General features: G+C 36.7%; 1 protein-coding gene and 1 pseudogene across 1 annotated transcript in view; one reads left to right on the top strand and one right to left on the bottom strand.

The window, feature by feature from the left end:
* CD2AP (CD2 associated protein) overlaps positions 1–23,033 on the bottom strand; it is a 179,328-nt gene that overhangs the window by 29,872 nt on the left and 126,423 nt on the right. Inside the window, exons 21-26 of the mRNA XM_014588009.2 lie at positions 14,424–14,614; positions 10,515–10,581; positions 9,478–9,572; positions 7,823–7,927; positions 4,444–4,480; positions 2,790–2,852 (exon numbers count right to left, since the gene is read on the bottom strand). Of these exons, the coding sequence (XP_014443495.1) occupies positions 2,790–2,852; positions 4,444–4,480; positions 7,823–7,927; positions 9,478–9,572; positions 10,515–10,581; positions 14,424–14,614 (558 nt within the window). The remainder of the gene's footprint in view (positions 1–2,789; positions 2,853–4,443; positions 4,481–7,822; positions 7,928–9,477; positions 9,573–10,514; positions 10,582–14,423; positions 14,615–23,033) is intronic.
* LOC106734929 (ATP synthase subunit f, mitochondrial pseudogene) lies at positions 17,943–18,209 on the top strand (annotated as a pseudogene).

Below are 23,033 nucleotides of genomic sequence, written 5' to 3'. Positions count from 1 at the left end.
CTAAGATGAAAAAGAGTAGGGGGGGGGGGGGGAACTCCAGAGAAATGAGGATTCCAGAGAAAAAGACAAATCATGTTACTACAAGGGAAAAAACTGGTACTCTGAATATCACAGTGATACCCTGGACCACGTCCAGTGATCAAGAAAAGAAAGGTATGAGACAGAGAAGTTAGAAGACGTCAGATTGCTTAAAACCTTGTAGTCAAAGCTACAGCTAATGTAATCAATCTTTAGAGATGACAGTGAAAGCTAGATTTTATACTATACAATTTCTAACACATATGTCATATGTCATATGCTGTATTTCAGACACATACACATGCATATACATACATTTATGACCATACAATGAATTCTCAAATTCTTTTTTTGGAAGAGTTTTTTGCTATAGGGCACGTGCACTCGCCAGAAAGAGAGAGAGAGAGAGACAGAAAGCAAGAAATCACCCCGCAGGGGGGATGTTCATGCTGCAATCCCTTCTCCATTCTCTTCTCAGGATCTTGGGAATGCATGCCCACGCACCCAGCATGAGTTTAAGCCACTGGGTCTGAGACTCGAACCGCAGTCAACTTCATGGGAGTCCAGCGACAAAGTCATTACACCAACTGCTGGTCCCAAATTCTCAAATTCTTACTAAATTGTTTTTTGAGATGGGCAACAGTGTACGAGTAAACACGTAGCTCTTATCATAGTTATCAAAGGCCTTTCACGACCTAGAAAAGTGGTCATCCTTTTGTCTCCAGTTTACAATTATCTGGAAAGCTTTAAAAATATTAGTACTTAAGTTTTTGTTAATTTGTTTCGTTTCGGATTTTTGCTACTGGGCACATGCATTCCCCAGAGAGATAAAGAGAGAGACAGCAAGAAATCACCCCACAGGGGGATGGCCATGCAACAACCCATTCTCCTCCATTCTCCTCTTGGGATCTTGGGCACACGCGCACATGCCCACTGGATCCAGGATTTGAACCGCAGTTAACCATGTGGGAGTCCAGGGATGTAATCATTATGCCATCTGATGGTCCTGGTACCTAAGTCTTAGCATACAAAAATTCTAGAGAGGCGGGTAGGTATGAATACATTTAAAAGACACACCCGGGTAATTCTAATATTTAGCCAGGAGCAAAAAAATATATATGATCTATTTGTATAGAAATTATTGTGATTGTTGTCTCTGGTAGATTAGGTTACATACCAACAAAACTTGAATTCTGACATATAATACTTCTGTTTCTACTGCTAAGTGTTGTCATTTAACCCATCTTTGTTTCTTGCCTAAAGTACTGTCTCCGCTTAACCAATTTCTCCCATGTTAACTTATTGTTTAACTTGTATTCCATACCGTTGCTTGAGTCATTTTTTTTTTTCTTCCAACAGTTTCTTAGAGTAGTTCACAGCAAAACTGAACTAGAAGTACAAGAGCTCTCATGTACCTCCTGACCCTCATACATGTGTTACCTCCTCTATTATGAATATGCTGACTACAGTACTGTATTTTTTATTATCAATTAGCATACAGTAACACATCACCATCACCCAGAGTCCACAGTTTACATAAGGGTTCACTCCTGGCATTACACATTCTAGAGGTTTTGACAAATACATAACATGTATCTAACACTGTATTATCATACAGAATTGTTTGACTAAAAATCCTCTGTGCTCCACCTGTTTATTTAACCCTTTATCCTAACCCTTGGCAAACAATAACCTTTTTCTTTTATTTTAGAGGTTTTTGCCTTAGGGCATGTGTGCTCACCTAGGAGAGAGAGAAACACTGAGAGGGAAAGTGAGAAATCACCTCTCAGGGGGATGGCCACACTGCAATCCCTTCTTCTCCATTTTCCAACTGGGATCTTGGGCATGCACACACAGGATCCCAGAGTGGTTTTCAAGCCACCAGGTTCAGGACCCAAACTTTGGTTGACCTTGTGGGAATCCAGCAACATAATCACTATGACATCTGCTGACCCATAATCTTTTATTATCGTCACAGTTTTGCATTTTCCAGAATATCATATACTTGGAATCATGAAATATGGCAACTTTTTTAGACTGGCTTGTTTCACTTAACAACGTTCATTTAAAATTACTATAAATTGAGTCAGTAGGTGGCAAGGTGGTTAAAGGCGCTGGACTCCCACATGGCCAACCGTGGTTTGAATCTCGGACTTGGTGGGTTGCTTTCTCACTCTCTCACACTCTCTCTCTCTCTCTCTCTCTCTCACACACACACACACACACACACAGTCCCTCTCTTGTCAAATTAAAATAGAAATGAATGAATGAATGAAGTTAAACAATTTTTTTTTAAATAATAAAATTCCTCCAAATTAACAATGAGACGAAATGAGGAATGCTTTTAACTAAAGTACCTTAGAAATAACTGGCCAAGTTTACATAAAAAACACATTCAGTGAGTTTAAAAAAATACATAATTATTTCCATATTTAAGTAGGAACTCTCTATCTTCTAAGGAATTTTATAAACTGAAACACTATAAAAATAACAAATGTATAGTTATTTAATGCTTAGTCTTCTTTTACATTTGAAATAACTATGATTAAATACTATATCCTACTGAAGTAATGATTTAATCTTTTAAAAAAATGTAAATTGGTATCGGTTGGTTAAAAACTTAATTTCGTGTCCATCCTGATAAACTACTCCCTCCCAGAAAACTTCAGGCATTGCAAAATAAATACTGAGCACTTATAAAAGGCAGTGTAAATGACTCGGTATGGAGAGACTGAAATGAAAGAAATAATTACTTTTAAAAGTAGCCTTACCTTTTTCTTCAGGCTTAAAAGAAAAATATTTCTTCTCTGCATTTATCAGATCGGGCTTTGGAGCTGAGCCAAAAGGAACACAAAATACTTTTATTAAAAAAAAAAAATCATTTTAGCACCAAGAAAAATTATCTGAATAAATAGTAATGATTAGTTTAAAAATAACAATAGATAAAACAACAGTTTACAAAAAGAACAATGTACCAAAATCACTAGGCTTAATTTCTAATTCTAAACCTGCTGCTTTTACCATAAGGAAAACACTCTGTTCTCAGTTCCTTCTTTGTCAAATTTAAGTGTTAGCATTCAAATCCTCTACCATACTGTAATCCAGAACTTTCTGTGATGGCAGGATATTCTATTTTTACAATGTCCAATATGTGACTATGTAACTATTATGACTGAAAAACTAAACTTTTTAGGTTATTTAATTTTACTTAATTTTAAAAGCCCACATAGCTAATGACTACCATACTGAAGGGTATGACTTCACAATAAGTCTACAACAGCAAGTTCTATACAAATTACTTAAAGTTTATGGTTTCCTTGCTCTGGGATAGCATCAGCAAATATAAAGCTGAAACCAAGGTTGTAAAGAAGGACTTGGATTACTCTAAAAAAAACCCCACATCTTTCAAGAAATAAAAATTTCTAACAATAGTAAAAATCAGATAGTTGGAGATAGAACTTATGGAAATAGATGATAAAACTTTAGCTCTGGAAGACACTTCTAGATGTACTAAATTCATAAAATTGTTCTTTAAAAAAATCTCATTTAGGGGCCAGAAGGTGGTGTGATAGTTAAGGCACTGGCCCCTCACATAGGTGACCATGGTTTGAGTCTCAGACCTGGAAGCTTAAAAATAACCCTGGGTGTGTGTGTGCTCAAAATCCCAAAAGGAAAATGGAAAAGAAGGGACTGCTGCATGGCCATCCTCCCTGGGGAAGTGTTTTCTCACTTTCCCTCTTTTTGTCTCTCTCCATCATTCACTATACTCTGTGACTGAAAAAAGAAAAAAAAAAAATGTCATTTACTCTGTTCAACATTTCTAGAGTTCCTAAGGACAAAAGTACAGACGAACAGCAAGTGGCATGGTGGGTGAGGTGCTGGACACTCCCATGTGCCAACCATGGTTTGAGTCCTAGACCCTGTGGCTTGCTTTCTCAATTTGTTTCTCTTTCTCTGGTCAAATTAAATGAATAAATAAAAACATTAAATAAATAATTCCTTAAAAAAATAAAAGAAAGGTACATAGAAATCTAATAGGTATCTGAGGGGATGGCCACTCCACAATCCCTTCTCCTCCATTCTCCTTTTAGGATTTTTGGGCACGCATGCACATGTTCCCAACATGAGTTTTAAGCCTCCAGGTTCAAGACTCAGACCACAGTCAAATATGTAGGAATCTACCAACATAACCATTATGCCATCTGCTCATCCCCCCAATAGAAACAAGCAAACAAAAAATGACGACAGATACTAATGTATGTGAATATTCTATTCTTATGTATTTCTAAAAACTTTATATACCACAGCATATTTACTTTTACTAATAAAAACTAATTTAATTTAGCTTATAGTTGGCCCAATTTTACCATTTTAGATTCTTAAAATATGAAAAACAATAAACTGAACAATGTATTTCTTACATACCTGGACCCTTAGCAGGAGGTGGAGGTTTCTTTGGTTTCTGTTGAAGCAATAGCAAATATGATTGACCAGTTAATAACACATTAAATATTTATGTTGAAATAAATTCTGATCATTAATAACCTAAATTCCTAAATTATATGAACATCTCTTCATTCCACTCTTGCCAAAATTACAAAATGCTAAGAGCTTAATGACTCCACCAAACGTCAAAAATGTATTAGAACAAAGAGCCTCCTTAACCAAATTTCAATTATTTTTAAAATTATCAGGATTTGATAAACTTAAGAAAACTTAATGAACAAAATTATTCAGTCTTGCCTCCCAAGATTAAGATTCTTAAGCATCATCTTACTCCTAACCTTGAGGGGGGAAGGGATTGGCAGCACAAGAGAGAAAGAGGGAAACATTATTTTAAAATAACCACAAGGGGGAACCAGTAGTTAGCATAATGGCTATGTCGCTGGATTCCCATGTAGTCGATGCAGTACGAGTTCCGGACCCTGTGGCTTAAACTAACGCCGGGCACATGCGCATGTGTGCCCAAGATCCTAAGAGGAGAATGGAGGAGAAGGGATTCTGGTGTGGCCATCCCCCCTGGGGGGTGATTTCTCACTTTCTGTCTCTCTGTCTCTGTCTTTCTGGTGAGCGCACGCGTCTATACCAAAAACCTCTCCAAGAAACAAAAAAACACAACAAGGGCCAGCAGGTGGTATGGTAGTTAAGGCACTGGGCTCCAACATGGAGGACCACTTTCTAATCCCTGTCTTGGCAGCCTACTTTATCACTTTCTCTCTCTCTCTGGTCAAATTTAAAAATAAAAATACAAAAAAATAAATACATAATTTTTAAAATAATAAAATAACAAAGAAGTAATTAAAATAGACATAACTGTCTCTCTTAATTCTTCAAAACTCTCAATGGAAAGGTTAAGACAAAGGTCTGCTTTTGTTCTCAATTTATAAAGATTTATTCCTTTTTTTAATCTTTTTTTTTTTTGAGAGGTTTTCGCTATAGGGTGCGTGTGCTCACCAGAAAGACAGAGACAGACAGAGAGACAGAAAGCGAGAAATCAGGCCCCCCAAGGGGGGATGGCCACAATCCCTTCTCCTCCATTCTCCTCTCGTGATCTTGGGCAGCACGCACACGTGCCCGGCGTGAGTTTAAGCCACCAGGTCTGGGACTCGAACTACGGTCGACTACATGGGAGTCAGCGATATAGCCATTACACTAACTTATAATCCCTTCATTTTTTAAAAAAGAGGATTAGCTTTAAGGCCTGTGCGCTGACTGGAGAAAGAGAGATAATGATGTTGAAAGTGAGAAATCACCCTGCCCCTGCCCTCTTGGGGAGATGGCTACATCTCAATCGCTTCTCCTCCTGGGATCTCAGGCACACAAGTGCACAAACCCAGCATGAGTTTCAAGCCACTTGGTCCAGGATTTAAATGTCGGTCCACCACGAGCGAGTCCAGCCATGTAATCTCTACATCATCTGCTGGCTTCAACATTTATTCATTTTTTAAGAGTTTAATGACTTTAAAAAAAGGTTTCTAAGTATGAGATTTTGTTTTTTCCAAATTAACTGCAACTGATAAGCAAATAATGTATAAATACACAATTAAAGCAAAAAACACCATGGTCATTAAGAGAAGTATAGAGCTAGTAGATAGCATGGAAGTTAAGGTGCTGGTCAGTTTTGTGGCTTAAGTCCCGGACCCATCAGCTTAAGAATCACGTCGGCTGGGACCAGGAGTTGGCATAATGGCTATCTCGCTGGACTCCCATGTAGTCGACCGCAGTTCGAGTCCCGGACCCGGTGGCTTAAACTCATGCAGGGCAAGTGTGCGTGCGTGCCCAAGATCCTGAGAGGAGAATGGAGGAGAAAGGATTGCAGTGTGGCCAAACCCCCCTGGGGGGTGATTTCTCACTTTCTGTCTCTCTGGCAAGCACACACGTCCTACAGAAAAAACCTCTCAAAGAAAAAAAAGAGAATCACCTCAGGTATGTGTGCACCCAAAATCCAAGAGAAGAGTGGAGAAGAGATTTCAGCACGGCATAACCCCTAAGGAGTGACTTCTCACTTTCCCTCTATTTCTTTCTCTGGAGAACACATGTGCCCTATGACAAAACTAAAAAGTATATAAAATAGCAAATTGAAAGCTGAACAATACTGAATGCAATCTAGCAGAAGAAAAGAGTCAGACTAAATCTTCATAGAGTGATCACCTATAATTTACTTAACTAAACAAAAGACCTGGAAAGTTAGACAGTTCCACATTGACTTAAACCAAGTACAGCAACCTACCTTGCTGTGTACTTCTACTATCTGTATAATTCTCTTTCATTCTACTTTTAAAATTCAGATCCCCTCTCCATTAGGAAAAAAGGAACAAAGTTATAAAAGGAAAAAGATGACTGATAAATGATTCAGCCTCACTTCATTCCCTATGAGAAGTAACACATTAAAGACTGCTTCTTGCCCTCCCAAAAATTCACTGACAGAAAAACTAAACATCAACAGTACCTTAACATGAACTAGTTTTCAACATTTAATAAAAGTATAATTTTTTCAGAAAGTATTCATTTATTCAGTTAGTATAATTTTTTTTCTTAAATTATAAGTAAAGAAGTATAAGGTGGGCCAGGAGGTGACAAAGAGGTTATGGCAACTGGATCCTACTTGGCCACCTGAGTGGTTCGTCTCAGACCCAGCTGCTTGAAAATCAACCTGTGTGGGTGTGAACGCGTGCCCCAAATCCCAAGAGAATGGAGGAGAAAGCATTGTACCATGGCCATCTTTGCTGAAGGATTATTTCTCAACCTTCCCTCTATTTCTCTCTGTCTCTCTGAGCTGAGCACATACGCCCTATAGCAAACTAAAACAAACAAACAAAAAAAAGAAGTGTATGGTTATTTTCAGTGTAGTTGATGGGGAAGCAGGAATAAAGCTTAGAATTAAAAGCTGCTTTGTTTTGCTATATGAAATTCCAGAATAAAAATTATTCAATAACAATGCAAAAAAGCCTGTTTCTGCTTCTATTTTGTTTTGTTTTTGATTTTTAGGATTTTGCCATAGGGCACATGTGCTTGCCAGAAAAGGACAGAGAGACAGATGGTGAGAAGAAGAGTGAGAAATCATCCCTCAAGGGGGTGGTCATGCTACAAACCCTTCTCATTCTCCTGGGACTTGGGACATGCATGCACATGCAACCACAGCACGAATTTCACGCTACCAAGTCCGGGACTCAAACCGCAGTCAGCCATGTGTGAATCCAGCACCTTAATTACCACACCATCTGCTGGCAAAAAATCTGTCTCTGAAATAACATTAGTAAAATATTCTTTAAAGTATTATCATCATTCAAAAGCAAAAGCTTACTGGAAAGTCTTTATCCATTTCATTGATCTGAACAGCAAAATTGTCTGGAAATACTCCTTCTTTACCATTAAGTTCGCCCTTCCACCAGCCAGGTTCTCCAGTCTCCTAAAAAGTAAAAATAATAATAATAATAATTAAGATATTCAGTTTCTGTTAAATGAGGAAGACATTTACAACACCATAGGAAAATACTAAACTACGTTATGTTTGGTAAGAAAAGAATGACCCAAATAAATCATAAGGTACTAGTAAAAGAAAATATTCCCCAACATGTTACTTGTAGTATTGTACTTGTAAAATTGGGTTTTGTTTTTACTAAATAAGTCAATGTTAATATTTTGTCAACCAAGTTAAAAGGTTCCCAAAAGAGAACTATAAAAGGAAAGGAAATGAGAAAGGACAAAATGAAGGGACTGTGAATTTCCAAACTATACCTTTCTTTCTGCTTTTTAAAATCTATTTCATTCTTTCAGCAGACAGAGAGAGAGAGAGCAATGTACCCTCAACAGGGTCTTATGCTGCATCACTACTCCCAATCTTAGCCCATCAGGACCACAGGTGCATGTGTCCCCTGCATATACAAGTCAACCAGGGAACCCACGTCCGGTCACCCATATGGTTCCAGAACTGCGGAGCTGCACACTGCTGTGGTGCCGTCTCTCTCTTAACATTCCTAACACCATCCATACAAAAAAATTAATCACTGTACTAACCTACTTTTAGAAACTAACATTGTCTAAGTTACTTCCAAATATCCACTTCTTGTATGAAAACCTAAGGTTCCATTAGTCTGAACTATAAATATTAAAAATTACATTTATGTGATTCACGCTATGTAAGTATTAGGTACTCATGGCACAAAAACAAAATGGGTAGCTACGTATGATGACTGATATTTTCATACTCAATTTACCTTTATACTATCTGTTTCCCATAATTTCATATTATATGCTTTAAATATACACAGTAAAACTAATTTTTAAAAAAATCACATACCTTAAGGCATTTGACAGAAAAATCAATTTAGTACAATGGGAGAAATTTCAAAACTCATTCTGCAGTGTTATAATGAAAATAAAATATTTATAATTTTCCTATATTACAAATAGTTATAATGGGATTCTGTTTACATTCTAACACTACTGGGTTTTTTCTTTATTTTGTCTTAGATTTAAATTTTTAACTTTTCAAATTATAATATCTACTTAATTCTTTGAAATTAACTACATCATTTTCTAGAATATAAACAGTTTAATAACCATTTATACATTAATAGACATTCAGTTTGTTTTCCTCTGTCTTCCTTCTCTTTTTATATTACAATGTGACAAATAAATAGCAAATAGAAGAAAAAAATGAAACGAGGTGGAATCGATGGATAGAAACCCAGGAAGTTGGAGTTAATGCAAAAAACAAAAATATGGTGTTTAAAAAACAATTTCTAATATATTAATTATAATAATTAGGCAATAAAAATTAGATCAGAAACAGAACTTTCTGGGCATTTGTTATGGACCAGATTCTCATGATCCAAAACTAAACAGATCAAGTTCCAGGTCTTCTAGAACTTATACCCTGAAAGGAATCTAATAATTTTTAAAAATATTTCCATGAATAAATCAAACAAGTCCCTGAAAACCTAAGAAATACCTTACCTTGCTTATCAAGTGGATTATCTCTCCCTCTTGAAAAGTAAGTTCATCTTCATTAGTACCTTCATAGGCAAATAATGTTCTACAATATTCCCTAGCTGAAATAAGAATGCATATAATGTAGCTTATACAAATCGAGTCACCAACAATAACTAAGTTTCTTTACCATGTAAATTAACATATACTAAAAGCTATTAAAGATGAACTTAGGACCAGCAGATGGCATAACGGTTAAGTTACTAGGCTCCTACGTAGTCGACAACTGTTCAAATCCCAGGCCTGGTGCCTTAAACTCATGCCAGGCGCATGTTTAGGTGCCCAAGATTCTGAGAGGAAAATGGAAGAGAAGGGATTGTGTCATAGCCATTCCCCCTTAGCGAGTGATTTATTGCTTTCTTTCTCTGTGTTTCCAGAGAGCACACATTACCCTATACCAAAAATCACTCTTAAAAAAAAAAAACAAAAAACAAACATGAATGGGCCAGCAAGTGGCTTGGTGGTTAAGGGTGCTGGACTCCCACATGGCTGACCACCGTTTGAGTCCCAGACCTGGCAGATTGCTTTCTCACTCTCCTTCCCCCAAGTGTCTGTCTCTCTCTCGTGAAATATATATATAAATATAAATATATACACACACACACATATATACACACACGCACATACATATATATATTTATATATATAAATAAAATAATTCTTTAAAAAAAATACATGAACTTAATTAGTAACAATTCATCTTTAAATTTTTAAATTTAAAACTTATAGCCAATACTACAAGTTAAATAACAATTTTATTCATCATCTACTCAATTATTTACTAAGTGCCTACTATGTTCAAGGCACAGTGCTCACTGCAGGGCAATACGTCAATGAGCAAAGCATACCAAAACCCTTAACTTCACAGTACTTATATATGGTAGAATTTAATATTCTGATCAAGAAGTGTAACAAATACTTGCAACAGGTTAATAAAATATGTGAATATGTTCCTAGTATTCCTTATGTAAAATTCTGACTTTAAAACTTACATTTAGTTTTACCTTCAGTGTCTGTTTTGGTTATTTCCACACTCTGAGTTCTGGATCCTAGTGATTGCGTGATTAAGGGCTAGAATATAAAAGAATACTATCAACTATTTCAAGTTAGAATAAAAATAATATTGTTAAACCAAGTCCCTATTTAGGTATTCAGCTTTCTCCAACAGTGCGTATAGCCAGGTGAGTAATATGACTAAAAACTCAGCAATAAAAAGGGTAAATATCTAAAAGTTCCTTAAATGGTAGCTCAGAACCATTCATTGAAATTCCTTATCTTTGGGATAATAAGCATATTTATCTAATACCCAAAATACATTACCATGAACTAATTTTAGACTTGCTAAAATAAAAAAGAACAGCATTTGAAAATTAATACCAATTCCTGAGCTTAAGCACTTTACATACATTATAACTTATTCCTCATAATTCCCTGTACAAAGTAGGCACTACTAAAAAAAAAAAAAAAAGGATATTTGATGGCTGCAGTGAGCGGTATGGGCCCAGCTGGGTTCTACTTTATAGTATGCTCTTTTTACTCACTGGGGTTTAGGCCTAAAGTCAGACTTGAGTTCATGTATAGGTATGTGTCAGCTGCGATAACTATTGGATATATTTAGACTAATTAAGTTCACTGACAGATCATTTGGGGAGGGGGGAGGCACGGAGGGCAATCATGGATGCCAGGGACAATGTGGGAGGAGGATGGGTCATAACAGAGGGAGAGGGATGGGGAATCTAGGATGGCAAAACAAAAGGCAAGGTATGCAGGACACAAGAATTGGGAAATTATTTGCTGAGAACATATATGTTGACGTGCTTGATTGAGCCAATGCACAGTGTATTTTGGATGGAAAATTCATTTGTGTGTTGTGATGGGAAAAAAAACTAAAAATTAATAAACTATAAAAAAAAAGAGAGAGAAGAGGATAGAGAAAGATAGCAAGTGAACAATAGAGAGGATGTTAGTGAGAAACAGATATGGTTTATTATCTGTTGATGATGACATGTATAGTATTCTCAACTGGACTGGTCTGGGAAGTATTTCATGATGGGTGAAGTCTGTTTTTAAAAAAATTATAGTAATAATAATTATTGGGAAATGCATGGAAAAGACATTGAATGATAAAGCGGGGAGATTGATGTCTCTGTATTGACCGACATGCATGGCATTCCCTTTTGAAAAAGCAATGGAAGTCAATGTAAAGTTATATGTAATCCAATGTAATATAAAGAAGATTATGATGGTAATATAAATTAAAAAAAATTAATTAAATGACTACAGTAGGTAGAATGAGGATAATAAAAGCCAATCACTAATAGCATTTTTTCAAAAAAAAAACAAAGTAGGCACTACTGTTCACTTTTTTCAAATATTAGACAGCAATTGAGAAATCTCCCCAAAAGAACAGAAATTTACTAATGATTTGAGCCTAGAAACTCAACTCTAAGAGGCAGGAGCTCAAATAGCAGTGCTATTCTTAGCCTTAAAATGACAGAGAAGGAGAGAAAATTCTCTACACTTCATTGCTATCTGAATGAAAACATTTGGGTGATATTACAACCCTTTTTAACTATACTATACTAGACATTTTTACATTACAATTGACTATACCAAGTCCTCCACCACCTTATCGTAGAATTTGAGTCTTCCCTGAAATTAACAGTGTATTCATTTGACCACAGATTTCTTAAGTCTGAACAGACTGCCAAATTATCTACCACTGTATTTTCTATTTATCTCCTAAAATACTCACTTTAAACGCTCCCAATTCTAACCAGTATACATCTTCCAATACGGTATTACCAACAAATACAACAAACGTGCGCCCATCGATTCCTGGATTAGTGATCAAAACAAGACTCATGAGGCCAAGAGTGGCCATAAGGCTACTTTCACCAATAACAACTCTGAATAGTAGACATTATTAATGCTGATTGGAAGATTACTAATATTCTGTAATAATTAAGGAAATAAAGTTATTCAATATAATCATAAGCTATGAAGATGGAAGGAGCCATAGATTATCTAGTTCAATGCCCTTCCATAATGCAAAAACTACTTTTCCAATATTTCTAGCTGTTACATGGTTCTAGAGAACCATTTCAAAAATCATGAGAATTTTGGGAACCAGCAGTTAGCGTAATGGCTATGTCGCTGGACTCCCACGTAGTCGACCGCGGTTCGTGTCCCGGACCCGGTGGCTTAAAACTCACGCCGGGCGCGTGTGCGTGCGTGCCCAAGATCCCGAGAGGAGAATGGAGGAGAAGGGATTGCGGCGTGACCATCCCCCCTGGGGGGTGATTTCTCGCTTTCTGTCTCTATGTCTCTCTCTGTCTGTCTGGCGAGCGCACGCGCCCTACAGTGAAAATCTCTCAAAAAAAAAAAGAGAAAAATCATGAGAATTTTAATGCTTACCTTAAAAAAAAAAAAAACCAATTAGAGAGGCCAGCAGGTGGTGTGAAAGTTAAGGCGCTAGACTCCCACATGGCCAATCACAGTTCAAGTCCTGGATGTGGCAGCTTGCTTTCTCACTTTCTCTCTCTCTCTCTCCTCTCTGGTGAATTAAACAATAATAATAATAATAATAATGATAATAAATGAATAATTCGTTAAAAATAAAATCAATTAGACCACATAATCTTAATGCTAAACAGTGTCAGAGGTAGGAGAGGACAGAAAGTGGAAGTTTTCTTTCCTAAATTCAACTCCACTATTACATGAGAAAATACATAGCAAACTCGGAAAGAAAACAAAAATGTTGAAATCACCTTAGGTGAAAATCTCAGAATTTATTTCACTAACCAAAGGAGAGTTTAATCAGTAAAATGCAGCTAAACTAAGCAAATAAATACTGAATATTTAAAGCCATTAACAATTACATAAATAAATACAAATGAGAACTACAGAGAAAACACCATAAAATAATTAAGAGAAGGGGCCAACATCTGGTATAGTGGTTAAGGCACTGGACTCCCACATGGCCAGTGACAGTTCAAGTCTAAGACTGGGTGGCTTAAGAAAATCACAGTGGGCAAGTGTGCTTGAGTGCCCAAAATCTCATGAGGAGAACGGGAGGACAAGGAATTATGGTGTGACCATTCCCCCTGAGGGTATGATTTTGCTTTCCCTCTCACTGTCTCTTTCTCTCTGGCAAATATAAGCACCCTATGGCAAAAAACCTTACACACACATGCGCGCGCATGTGCACACAGGAACTATGTCATATCTTAGTAACATATTCAATCTGCATCTAAAACTGATACCAGGAACAAAAACTTTGAAATAAACATTCTAAAGACCTTACCTATTTTTACCTCAAAATAAAAACATAAAACCTATGATTTAAAGCCTTTTATTAGATCTTATAATTTATGGTTCATTCACTTCGTTTCATTTCACAATACCAATAAAATGCTAATGAAAAATAAAATTTTGCATTTATTCAAAGAGGGAGATTAGTAAATTTAACCCCTATTGACAATCCAAAGTAAAGTTAAATAGTACCTACTTAATATGTCATTGTGAATTCATTTAAAATTGGCCCATTTTAGATCTATTTCAAGTTAAAAGAAAAGTAATGAAATTTCAGCTTTAAAATGAAAACAGGAAAAACAATCTTTCCATTTTTTATTATTTACACTTTAAAAAGTAAATAACCTCAAAATTCCACTAGGAAAAGTTTGTTTAAATCTACCAAGAAATAAGCATCCTTATTTTACAAGATTCAAACATAAACATTAACGAAATCACTATAAAAATAGAAGTAAATCATTTTCCACAGTCTTTTCATTCATAATCTAATTTACTGGTAATCTCAAAAAAGAAAATATAACAGAGTTGCAAACAGACTATTGTATTTTAAAAATGAGAGAATTAGTGGAAGTAACCTAAGTTAAATTCATTATTACCACCTTTTCTGTTTTTTTCTCTTCTGTTTCACCACTGGATGTTCTTGTCCTAAGTTTCACAGAGCCTTCTTTAAAAATATCTCCAAATCCAATTCCTCGTATTTTCTTTGGCTGTGTAACTGATCCAGGTGCAATTTCATTTCCATTTCCCCCCGGAGAGGGTAAAGGTGAGGTAGGTCCAGTCAAAACAGTTTCTGAAAGAATAATTTGTTTTGATGAATGACATCTAGAATCATGGAAATTCTCATTTCCCCTTCAATAATGTTTACATTGTACACTTCCTAATTTAAAAAAAAAAATTAAATAAAAACAAATTAAATGGTTGTGTACTAAAATACCAAAAAAATTAAGATGAACTTCATTCACACTGAATTTTTCTTGTATAAAGTAATAACAGTTTTAGGTAAATTTAATTGGTAAGATAAGTAAGAAATATAGAAAATCTTATCGTACAAGAGCATGTCAAGTTTACAGCTTTCAACCAAAGAGATAATGTAGTACCATTCTTTTAAAAGTTATATAATTTAATCAGATAAAAGTTGGGATAAGCCAAAGACCTCCCTGAGTATGTTCAGCACATGTGTGCCCATGATCCCAGGGTACAGGAAATTAAATTATGGCAGGAGGACCACCTGGTGGTTCTTGTTCATCACGTTCTCACTCTCTCAGTAATGAAAAAACGTCAACAAAGTTTGAATCAAGAGGAGAGTGAGTTTCTGAATGTAAAAACAAAGAACATTTTAAAGTAGAATTTTTTAAATTCAACAAGTCAAAACCTGTCACTTTAACCTGGAAATAAAGTCTAATTTTAAAACTGTGAATGAAAATTTAAATACTAATTTAATGAAAGTTTGGAACCAGAGATGGCTCGTTACGTTGCTGGACTCCCACATAGTCAATCCCAGTTCCAGTCTGGAACCAGGTGCCTTAAAACTGACACCAAATGCATGTGCCTGTGTACCCAAAATCCTGAGAGAAGAATGGAGAAGATAGGATTACAGCAGGGCCTTCTCCCCTAGGTGGAGATTTTTTGCTCTGTGTCTGGCAAGTGCATGCACCTTATAGCAAAAATCTCTCTCTGAAAAAAAAAGTGTGATATTATAAAGGTAAGAAATTTTTTTACATTTAACAACAGTTCTTATTTATAGGCTCAGTGAGTTCATGAACAATTCCAAGGATAATTATGTATTTTTTCAGTACATTTCTCTATGTAAAAGAGGTATAGCTTTTATCAGATTGTCAAAAAGTCTTACAATCTAATAAACAAAATTTTAGAGTCAGTCATCTAATGATAATCCCAGAAATATTTCATATTGGGGGTAATGGATGGAGAAAAATATGGGATGTGAGTTCACTGAACTATGACAGTCTGTTCAAAAATGGCAATAATAACAGTGGTAATAAAAAATAGTAGTTACCATACCCATTCAAGGTTTATTCTATGCCAGGCACTTCACTAAACACTATACATGAATTATCCCACCTAATTTTCATACCCCATGGGTCTACTATCATTAAGCATTGTGACTCATTATTTTACATATTAAATAAACTGGGGCAAAGAGAGAGATGGTAACAAGAACTTCCCAAAGTCTCAAAGTAAATTATAAAAAGACTTTGAATGTTCCTAATAAAAGTAATGATACATGGTTGAGATTAATAATCTGATTACCCAGATTCAATCATTATTCAATCATTACACATGACATTCTTATATGGAAAGATCACATTATACCCTCAAATATGCACAATTTGTTTACTTAATTTTTTTAAAAGAACTTTTCCAAAGGATCTACTGATCATAACAAAGCCAATATTTAAACCAAATCTAGATGACCCCCCAAATCACCATCTTAAGTGATTTCTCTCTCCACCTAGAAGTACACACACCCTTATAAGGAAACTAAAAAAAGAAACAGGAAGGAATGCACGGATTTTGTGGGAAATGCCAGCATAGCCACATATCACTACTTATAACTCTCAAAGGCCTAAAAATGCATACAAGACATTTGTGTAGCCATGACTAAAAGAAAACAAGACAGCAGGCAAATATACCGTCTACCACATCCCCGGAAGTTGAATACTAATGTTAAAAAAAAAAGGAAACAAAAAAATAACTCAGAGGAATCAGAAAAATAGAATTCTAATTATGACTTAACCATTCAGTGGTAATAAAAATAAAACTTCAGGAGTTCCCATTTCTTTCTCTTTGAATATAGGAGTGATATTAAGCCCTTCAAAAGTTAAGAGGATTTCACCTCACAAAAACTATGAAAAGTTCTATATACTACAAAATACTATTCATTTATTCATTCAGCATCACTGTGTCAGACATTGAAAACTGGCATGTGAACAAAAAAGTATATATTCTAATGAAGGGGTATACAGACAATAAGCAAACAAATAAGGAATCATAACATGCATCAGAGTGATCAGAGAAAATAAGAGAATTTATAGTGGGAGATGGGGGGTGCTTCATTGCTTTGTACAGAACTGTCAGAAGCAGCCTCCCTAATATAGTGATTTCCAAGAGAATCCTGAATTAGACAAAAAGCTATCAGGGTATTTCAAAGGAGAGTGTTCTCTGCAAAGGTATATAGCAAGAACAAAGGCTGTAAGATGGAAACGTTCTTGACATTTTTAAGAAACAGTAAGGAAACCAATGTGAACAAAGAGAGTTAAGTGAGAGGTGTGGTAGGCGTGGCATGGAAATGCCAGATCACAAAAGAATTTATAGCCTTTTTAATAGACTGGCTTTTTACACTAAGTGAACTGGGTAGCTACCAGAGAATGTTAATTTCTGGCTACTATGTAGTATATTCAGTAGAGAGGTAACAGCAAATAGGCTACAGCAATTAAGTACCAAAACTATTAATTCATGTGGGAAAATCACTTTTATACATTGTTTTAGTAGGTGACAATGTGTTAATGAATCAACTGTAGGGTATGCAATTAAAAAGAAGGGCTGTCTCCATGGCCTGGTGGGAAAGACAGCCGGATCCCATGCAGCTAACTGTGCTATATTCCAAGTACCAAAACTGGCAGCTTCAGGTATATATCGAGTTGTGTACATGTGTGCCCAAAATCCCAAAAGGAGGCAGAAATGGTAGAGAAGGGATTTGTGGCGTGACCTCTCCCCATTGAGGATGCTTTCTTTTCTTCATCTCTGTTTCTCTCTGGCAAGTACACACACCCTCTAGCACAAAAGTAAAGAAAAAAGAAAAGTAAGCAATAAATCCAAGCATTCTGGCCTAAGTAAAGGAGGACAGAGTTGTCATTAAATCAAATGGCAAAACCCATGCAGAGAAGATCAAGGTGCAGAAAAAAAGGACAGCAGGTCAGTTTTGACTATTAAGTTTAAGATACTCTCAGACATCTAAATAGGCTTAGGGACTATACGTAGGGAAGGACTATGAAAGGGAAGAAAATAACTGTAGATACAGTCGCTGGCTTTACAGAATAAAGGGACAAAAAATTGAAAGCAAGTTCCTATTTAAGAACTAAGTAGACCAGGACTCCAAGATGGCATCAGTTGTACCAGTGAAGAAAAAGAAACTCATGGATGTCAAACGTGGGGAGCTGCCAAGCTGGACACTGAAACGGTATTTTACCCCTAAAGGCATTGCTGGAGCATTTCAGAGAGGTTTCTACCAGTATTACAACAAGTACATCAACGTGAAGAAAGGGAGTGTTGCTGGTGTTTCTATGGTGCTGGCCGCTTATGTGCTCTTCAGCTACTGCCTTTCTTATAAGGAACTCAAACACGAGCGGCAACGCAAATACCACTGAAGAGGGCCAGCGTGGAGGTCATACACTGACCCAAACCTTCATCTCCTTGGCTTAGCACCCCTCCAAAGGAACTGGTTGAGTCCTTTCATAGCCCAGTTGAGAATTCACATCCAATAAAAGATGACTGGTATGTGAAAAAAAAAAAAAAAGAACTAAGTAAACTCTAAATGCTGACAAAAACAATACTTTAAATAAGAAAGGTTGGGGCCAGCAGGTTGTGTGGTGATTAGGGGTGCTGGACTCCCACATGGCCAACTGTGGTTTGAGTGCTGGATCCCGGCAGCTTGCTTTCTCCCTTTCCCTCTCTCTCACTCTGTCCCCTAAAGTTAAAGGAAAAAGAAAAAGAAGGAAAGGTTAAGTACATATGATGAAATGTAAAAAGAGACACTTTCATTATAAAAACTGAAACTGAACAACTTCTCTACAAAAAGCAAAACTTTTCCTAAGATTGAGTACTAAAGAAATGCATCTTAGAATTTTATATAAAAACCACTGAGAGGACCAGAAGGTGGCAAGATGGTTAATGTGCTGGACACTCCCACATGGCCAACCACGGTTTGAATCCCAGACCTGGTGGTTTGCTTTCTCACTTTCTCTCTCTTTCTCTCTCTCTCTCTGTCTTGCTCTGGTCACATTAAAATAAAATAAATGAATGAATAAAATAAAAAACTCTTAAAAAATAACTGTTAAAAAAAAAAGAAATCACTGAAAGCACAAAGTATGAAATCACCACATTCTTACAGAAAACATAACAATGGCTTTCTTAAAACTTACATCTTAGTTTTTCCATGAAAACTGAATACATTACTGTAAATTACCCGTACAGACACAGGCAACACTGTTCACCTATTATCTGGAATTTGAACTACTTTCTCAGCAGTAGCTGCTATAGTTTAACTAGTCAAACTAAGAACATCTCCCATTGATTTCAAAGGGGGTTGAAAAGGAAAAGAAATGGAAAGAGGGGGAAAAAAGACTCCTACTTAATTTAAAGGCACATGAGGAGAAACTATATAAAATAATCAAGATGGTGAACTTTCTAACACTATTGGCTAAAAAACATTTTATAATGTATAGTCTATAATAATTTTTTAACAGCTATTAGAAACACAATTATCTACTGGCTGAAAAGACTGTCTAAACACCAATTATGAACAGACCGTTATCCTTCCTTAGGGAAAAAAAAACAGCAGGTATCAATTCTTTAAGTCATAATGCTTAAGATCAAAATCTTAAAAAGAAGTATGTACTTTGGGAACCAGCAGTTAGCGTAATGGCTATGTCGCTGGACTCCCACGTAGTCGACCGCGGTTCGTGTCCCGGACCCGGTGGCTTAAAACTCACGCTGGGCGCGTGTGCGTGTGTGCCCAAGATCCCGAGAGGAGAATGGAGGAGAAGGGATTGCGGCGTGACCATCCCCCCTGGGGGGTGATTTCTCGCTTTCTGTCTCTATGTCTCTCTCTGTCTGTCTGTCTGGCGAGCACACGCGCCCTACAGTGAAAAATCTCTCCAAAAAAAAAAAAGAAGTATGTACTTTTACTGCTAAAATTCTAAGTAGTCATTCATAAAACATTCATTTTCTAGCATTCACATCAATATGCAGAAACTTTCTGACTAAAAATTAGTTAGCAAAAGAGGGGAAAAAAGAAGAATTACAGTGTACTTCAATCACTGACTTCCTAACCTGCAATCACAAAGCTCCACATTTAGAATACGCTGTTATAAGGGGGTTAGGCAAAGAAGGAAGTGCATTTCCTAAAGATACAATTCTGCAAAGTTACTGAAATTCAAAAAGGGATGAACAGTGCAAGAGAATCTTCAAATTATTTATAGTTATGAAAGCAATAAACTACACATAAATTTAAATGAAATGTCTTTTGAGCTGGTGGCCCCAAAGGAATTTCTTTCTTTTTAGGTTTTTGCCATGAGGTGTGTGCACTTGTCAGACAGAGACAGAGAGGAAAGTGAAAACTGACACGCTAGGGGAGATGGCCTCACTGCAACCACCTTTCCACTCTCCTCCAGCATGCATGTACCTACACCCAGAATGACTTTCAAGTCTCTGGGTCCAGGACTCAAATCATGATCAGCCACGTGGGAATCTAGAACCTTAACCAATATGCCACCAGCTGGCCCCTGTCCAACAGGGATTTTAAGGGCTCGGTTTACATGGTATCACAAAGATTGTTTTACGATTGGCTTTTATTTTTTTTTTAAGAGGTTTTTCCTGACAGAGAGACAGGAAGTGAGAAACCATCCCCCAGGGAAGGTGGCCAGGCTGCAATCTCTTCTCCTCCATTCTCCCCTCAGGATTTTGAGATTGCACACACATGCACCTGGTGTGAGTTTAAGCCACCAGGTCAGGGATTTGAGCCACAGTCAACTATGTGAGAGTCCAGTAATGTAACCACTATGCCATCCACTGGTCCCATAATTAGCTTTAATTAATAACAAATTTCACTGTTAATTCTTAGGTTACTCTGCTATAAAATGAAGAGATGTATTAGAACTTTCTGGTTCTTAATCTAGATGTTTGAGTGATTGTTCTATCATGTCCTAGTCTACCATCTTAAAATCCTGGCTTTTCTCTAGGCTTAATACTTTCTTAAGAAGTGGCAGGTAGAGAAAGTGCAGATGTTGGCACACCACAAAGCAAATGGTCCCACATAGTAGGGTCTTGGGTTCATGTTCAGGCATCCCTCTGAACACTGTGATTAGGTACCCGTGATCCAGTAAAGCCGAGACTAAGGAACGATTAGAGCACAACGTCTCGATTGTGGAAGCCCTTCCTCCCCTCACTCACATAAACGTTAAAAAATAAATAGGAAGAAAAAAATGCACAAATGATTGATGTGCAAAAAAATCATAATTATGGGCAAGGCCAAAATCTTCAAGAAACTTTGTTAATCAATTCTAAAATGGTAGAATCAAAACCAGCACATCAACTTTAAGAAAAATCTCAACAATGATTTATAGATCCCTTTAACTAATTATGTTTAATACTATCATATATTGCATTCAGAATTCTATAATTTTTCTTCTAAATTCATTCCCTTACAATTAAGTACAACAAAGTTTAAAACCCATTTGCTACACCTAACAGCTATACAATGTCTTCCTATTTTTTTTAAAGAACTATTTTATTTAACTTTATTTTTTCATTTATTTTAATTCTACCAGAGAGAGAGAGAAAGTAAGAAAGCAAGTCGCTAGGTACAGGACTTGAACCATGGATGGCCATGTGGGAGTCCAGCACCCTTATCCCCCATGCCACCTGCCAGCCCAACCAATGTCTTCCTATTTAATTTCAAAATATTTTCCCATCCATGTATAAAACACTGAATGTACCCGCAAAAGAAATGAAGAGCATAAACAGCTCAGACCAGTCTACAACAATATGATGTAACTATGCTAAGAAGTTACTCTGTCAACCTACATGACAACCCCTAGGTAAAAATTATTATTCCTGTTCTACAAACAATACTTTAGAAAAAGATAAGCAAGACATAGTACTGCTATCATGGAACCCTAACATCTTAGTAATAATATATATCTAAAGACATATTTAAAATACAGCTGTTCCACTGGGATATAATGGAAAATGTGAAGTAGCAATCTGAGACATCTTACAACTTCACCTTGTCATTCTGAAAGATACATAGTGATTAAGGCGCTGCACTCCCACATGGCCAGCTGTGATTAGAGTACTGGACCTGGTGGCTTACTTTTTCACTTTCCCTCTCTTTTTCTCTGTGTGTCTCTGATCAAAATGGAAATAATAAATATAGGTAAATAATTCTTTTTTAAAAAGATATATAGTTTTTCTATCTTGGCACTACACTGACTTGGGGGGAGAGGGGACTCAGTGACACTAGTGACATTAATATTGTAGTCTAGGGTCCAGGAGGTGGTGTGGTGGTTAAGGTGCTGGATTCCCATATGGTTGACCATGGTTTAGGGTCCAGACATGATGTCTTGCCTTCCCCCACTTTGCCCATCTCTGGTGAACATGTGTGTTGAATAACAAATTTAAAAAATAATAATAAAGTGCCAGCAGGTGGCTTGGTGATTAAAGTACTGGACTCCCACATGGCCAACGGCAGTTCGAGTCCCAGGCCTGGCGGGTTGCTTTCTCACTTTCAGTCACTCTCTCCCTCTGGTAATCATACGTGCACTATAACAAATTAAAAAAATAATTTTAAAAAATTAAATTAATGGAGACCAGCAGTTAGCGTAATAGCTCTGTTGCTGGACTCCCATGTAGTCGACCGCGGTTCAAGTCCCGGACCCGGTGGCTTAAACTCACGCTGGGCACATGTGCGTGCGTGCCCAAGATCCCGAGACTGGAGGAGAAGGGACTGCAGCATGGCCATCCCCCATGGGGGGTGATTTCTCACTTTCTGTCTCTCTGTCTCTGTCTTTCCAGCGAGCGCACGCGTCCTATAGCCAAAACCTCTCAAAAAAAAAACTGTTATATAAAAAATGCATATTGCAATCTACCATTAAATATTTAAAAACCCATGTCAGAAATCTGGCATATTAGTAGTGTGCTGCTCAAAAGAAGCTGGGAAGCCACATGGCAACCATGGTTTTAATACCCAGCCTAAAACACACCAAATACGTGCACAAGTGTCAAGGATCAAAAGAGCTGGAAGGCTAGATGACGGGCATCACGGCATGACAGATCTTACGGAGATTACTCATCTCTCTCTTTTACATGTGTGTGCATTCTAACATGAATAAAGTGAAATTTGAAATCTAATCATAAAATTACCAAATAATACTAGCTAATGCAAGCACAAATCCCCCAAAATCATATATATA

This window comes from Tupaia chinensis, unplaced genomic scaffold (genome assembly GCF_000334495.1).
Source record: "Tupaia chinensis unplaced genomic scaffold, TupChi_1.0 Scaffold000252_1, whole genome shotgun sequence".
NCBI lineage: Eukaryota > Metazoa > Chordata > Mammalia > Scandentia > Tupaiidae > Tupaia > Tupaia belangeri.
This window is presented reverse-complemented; position numbering and strand designations above follow the sequence as displayed.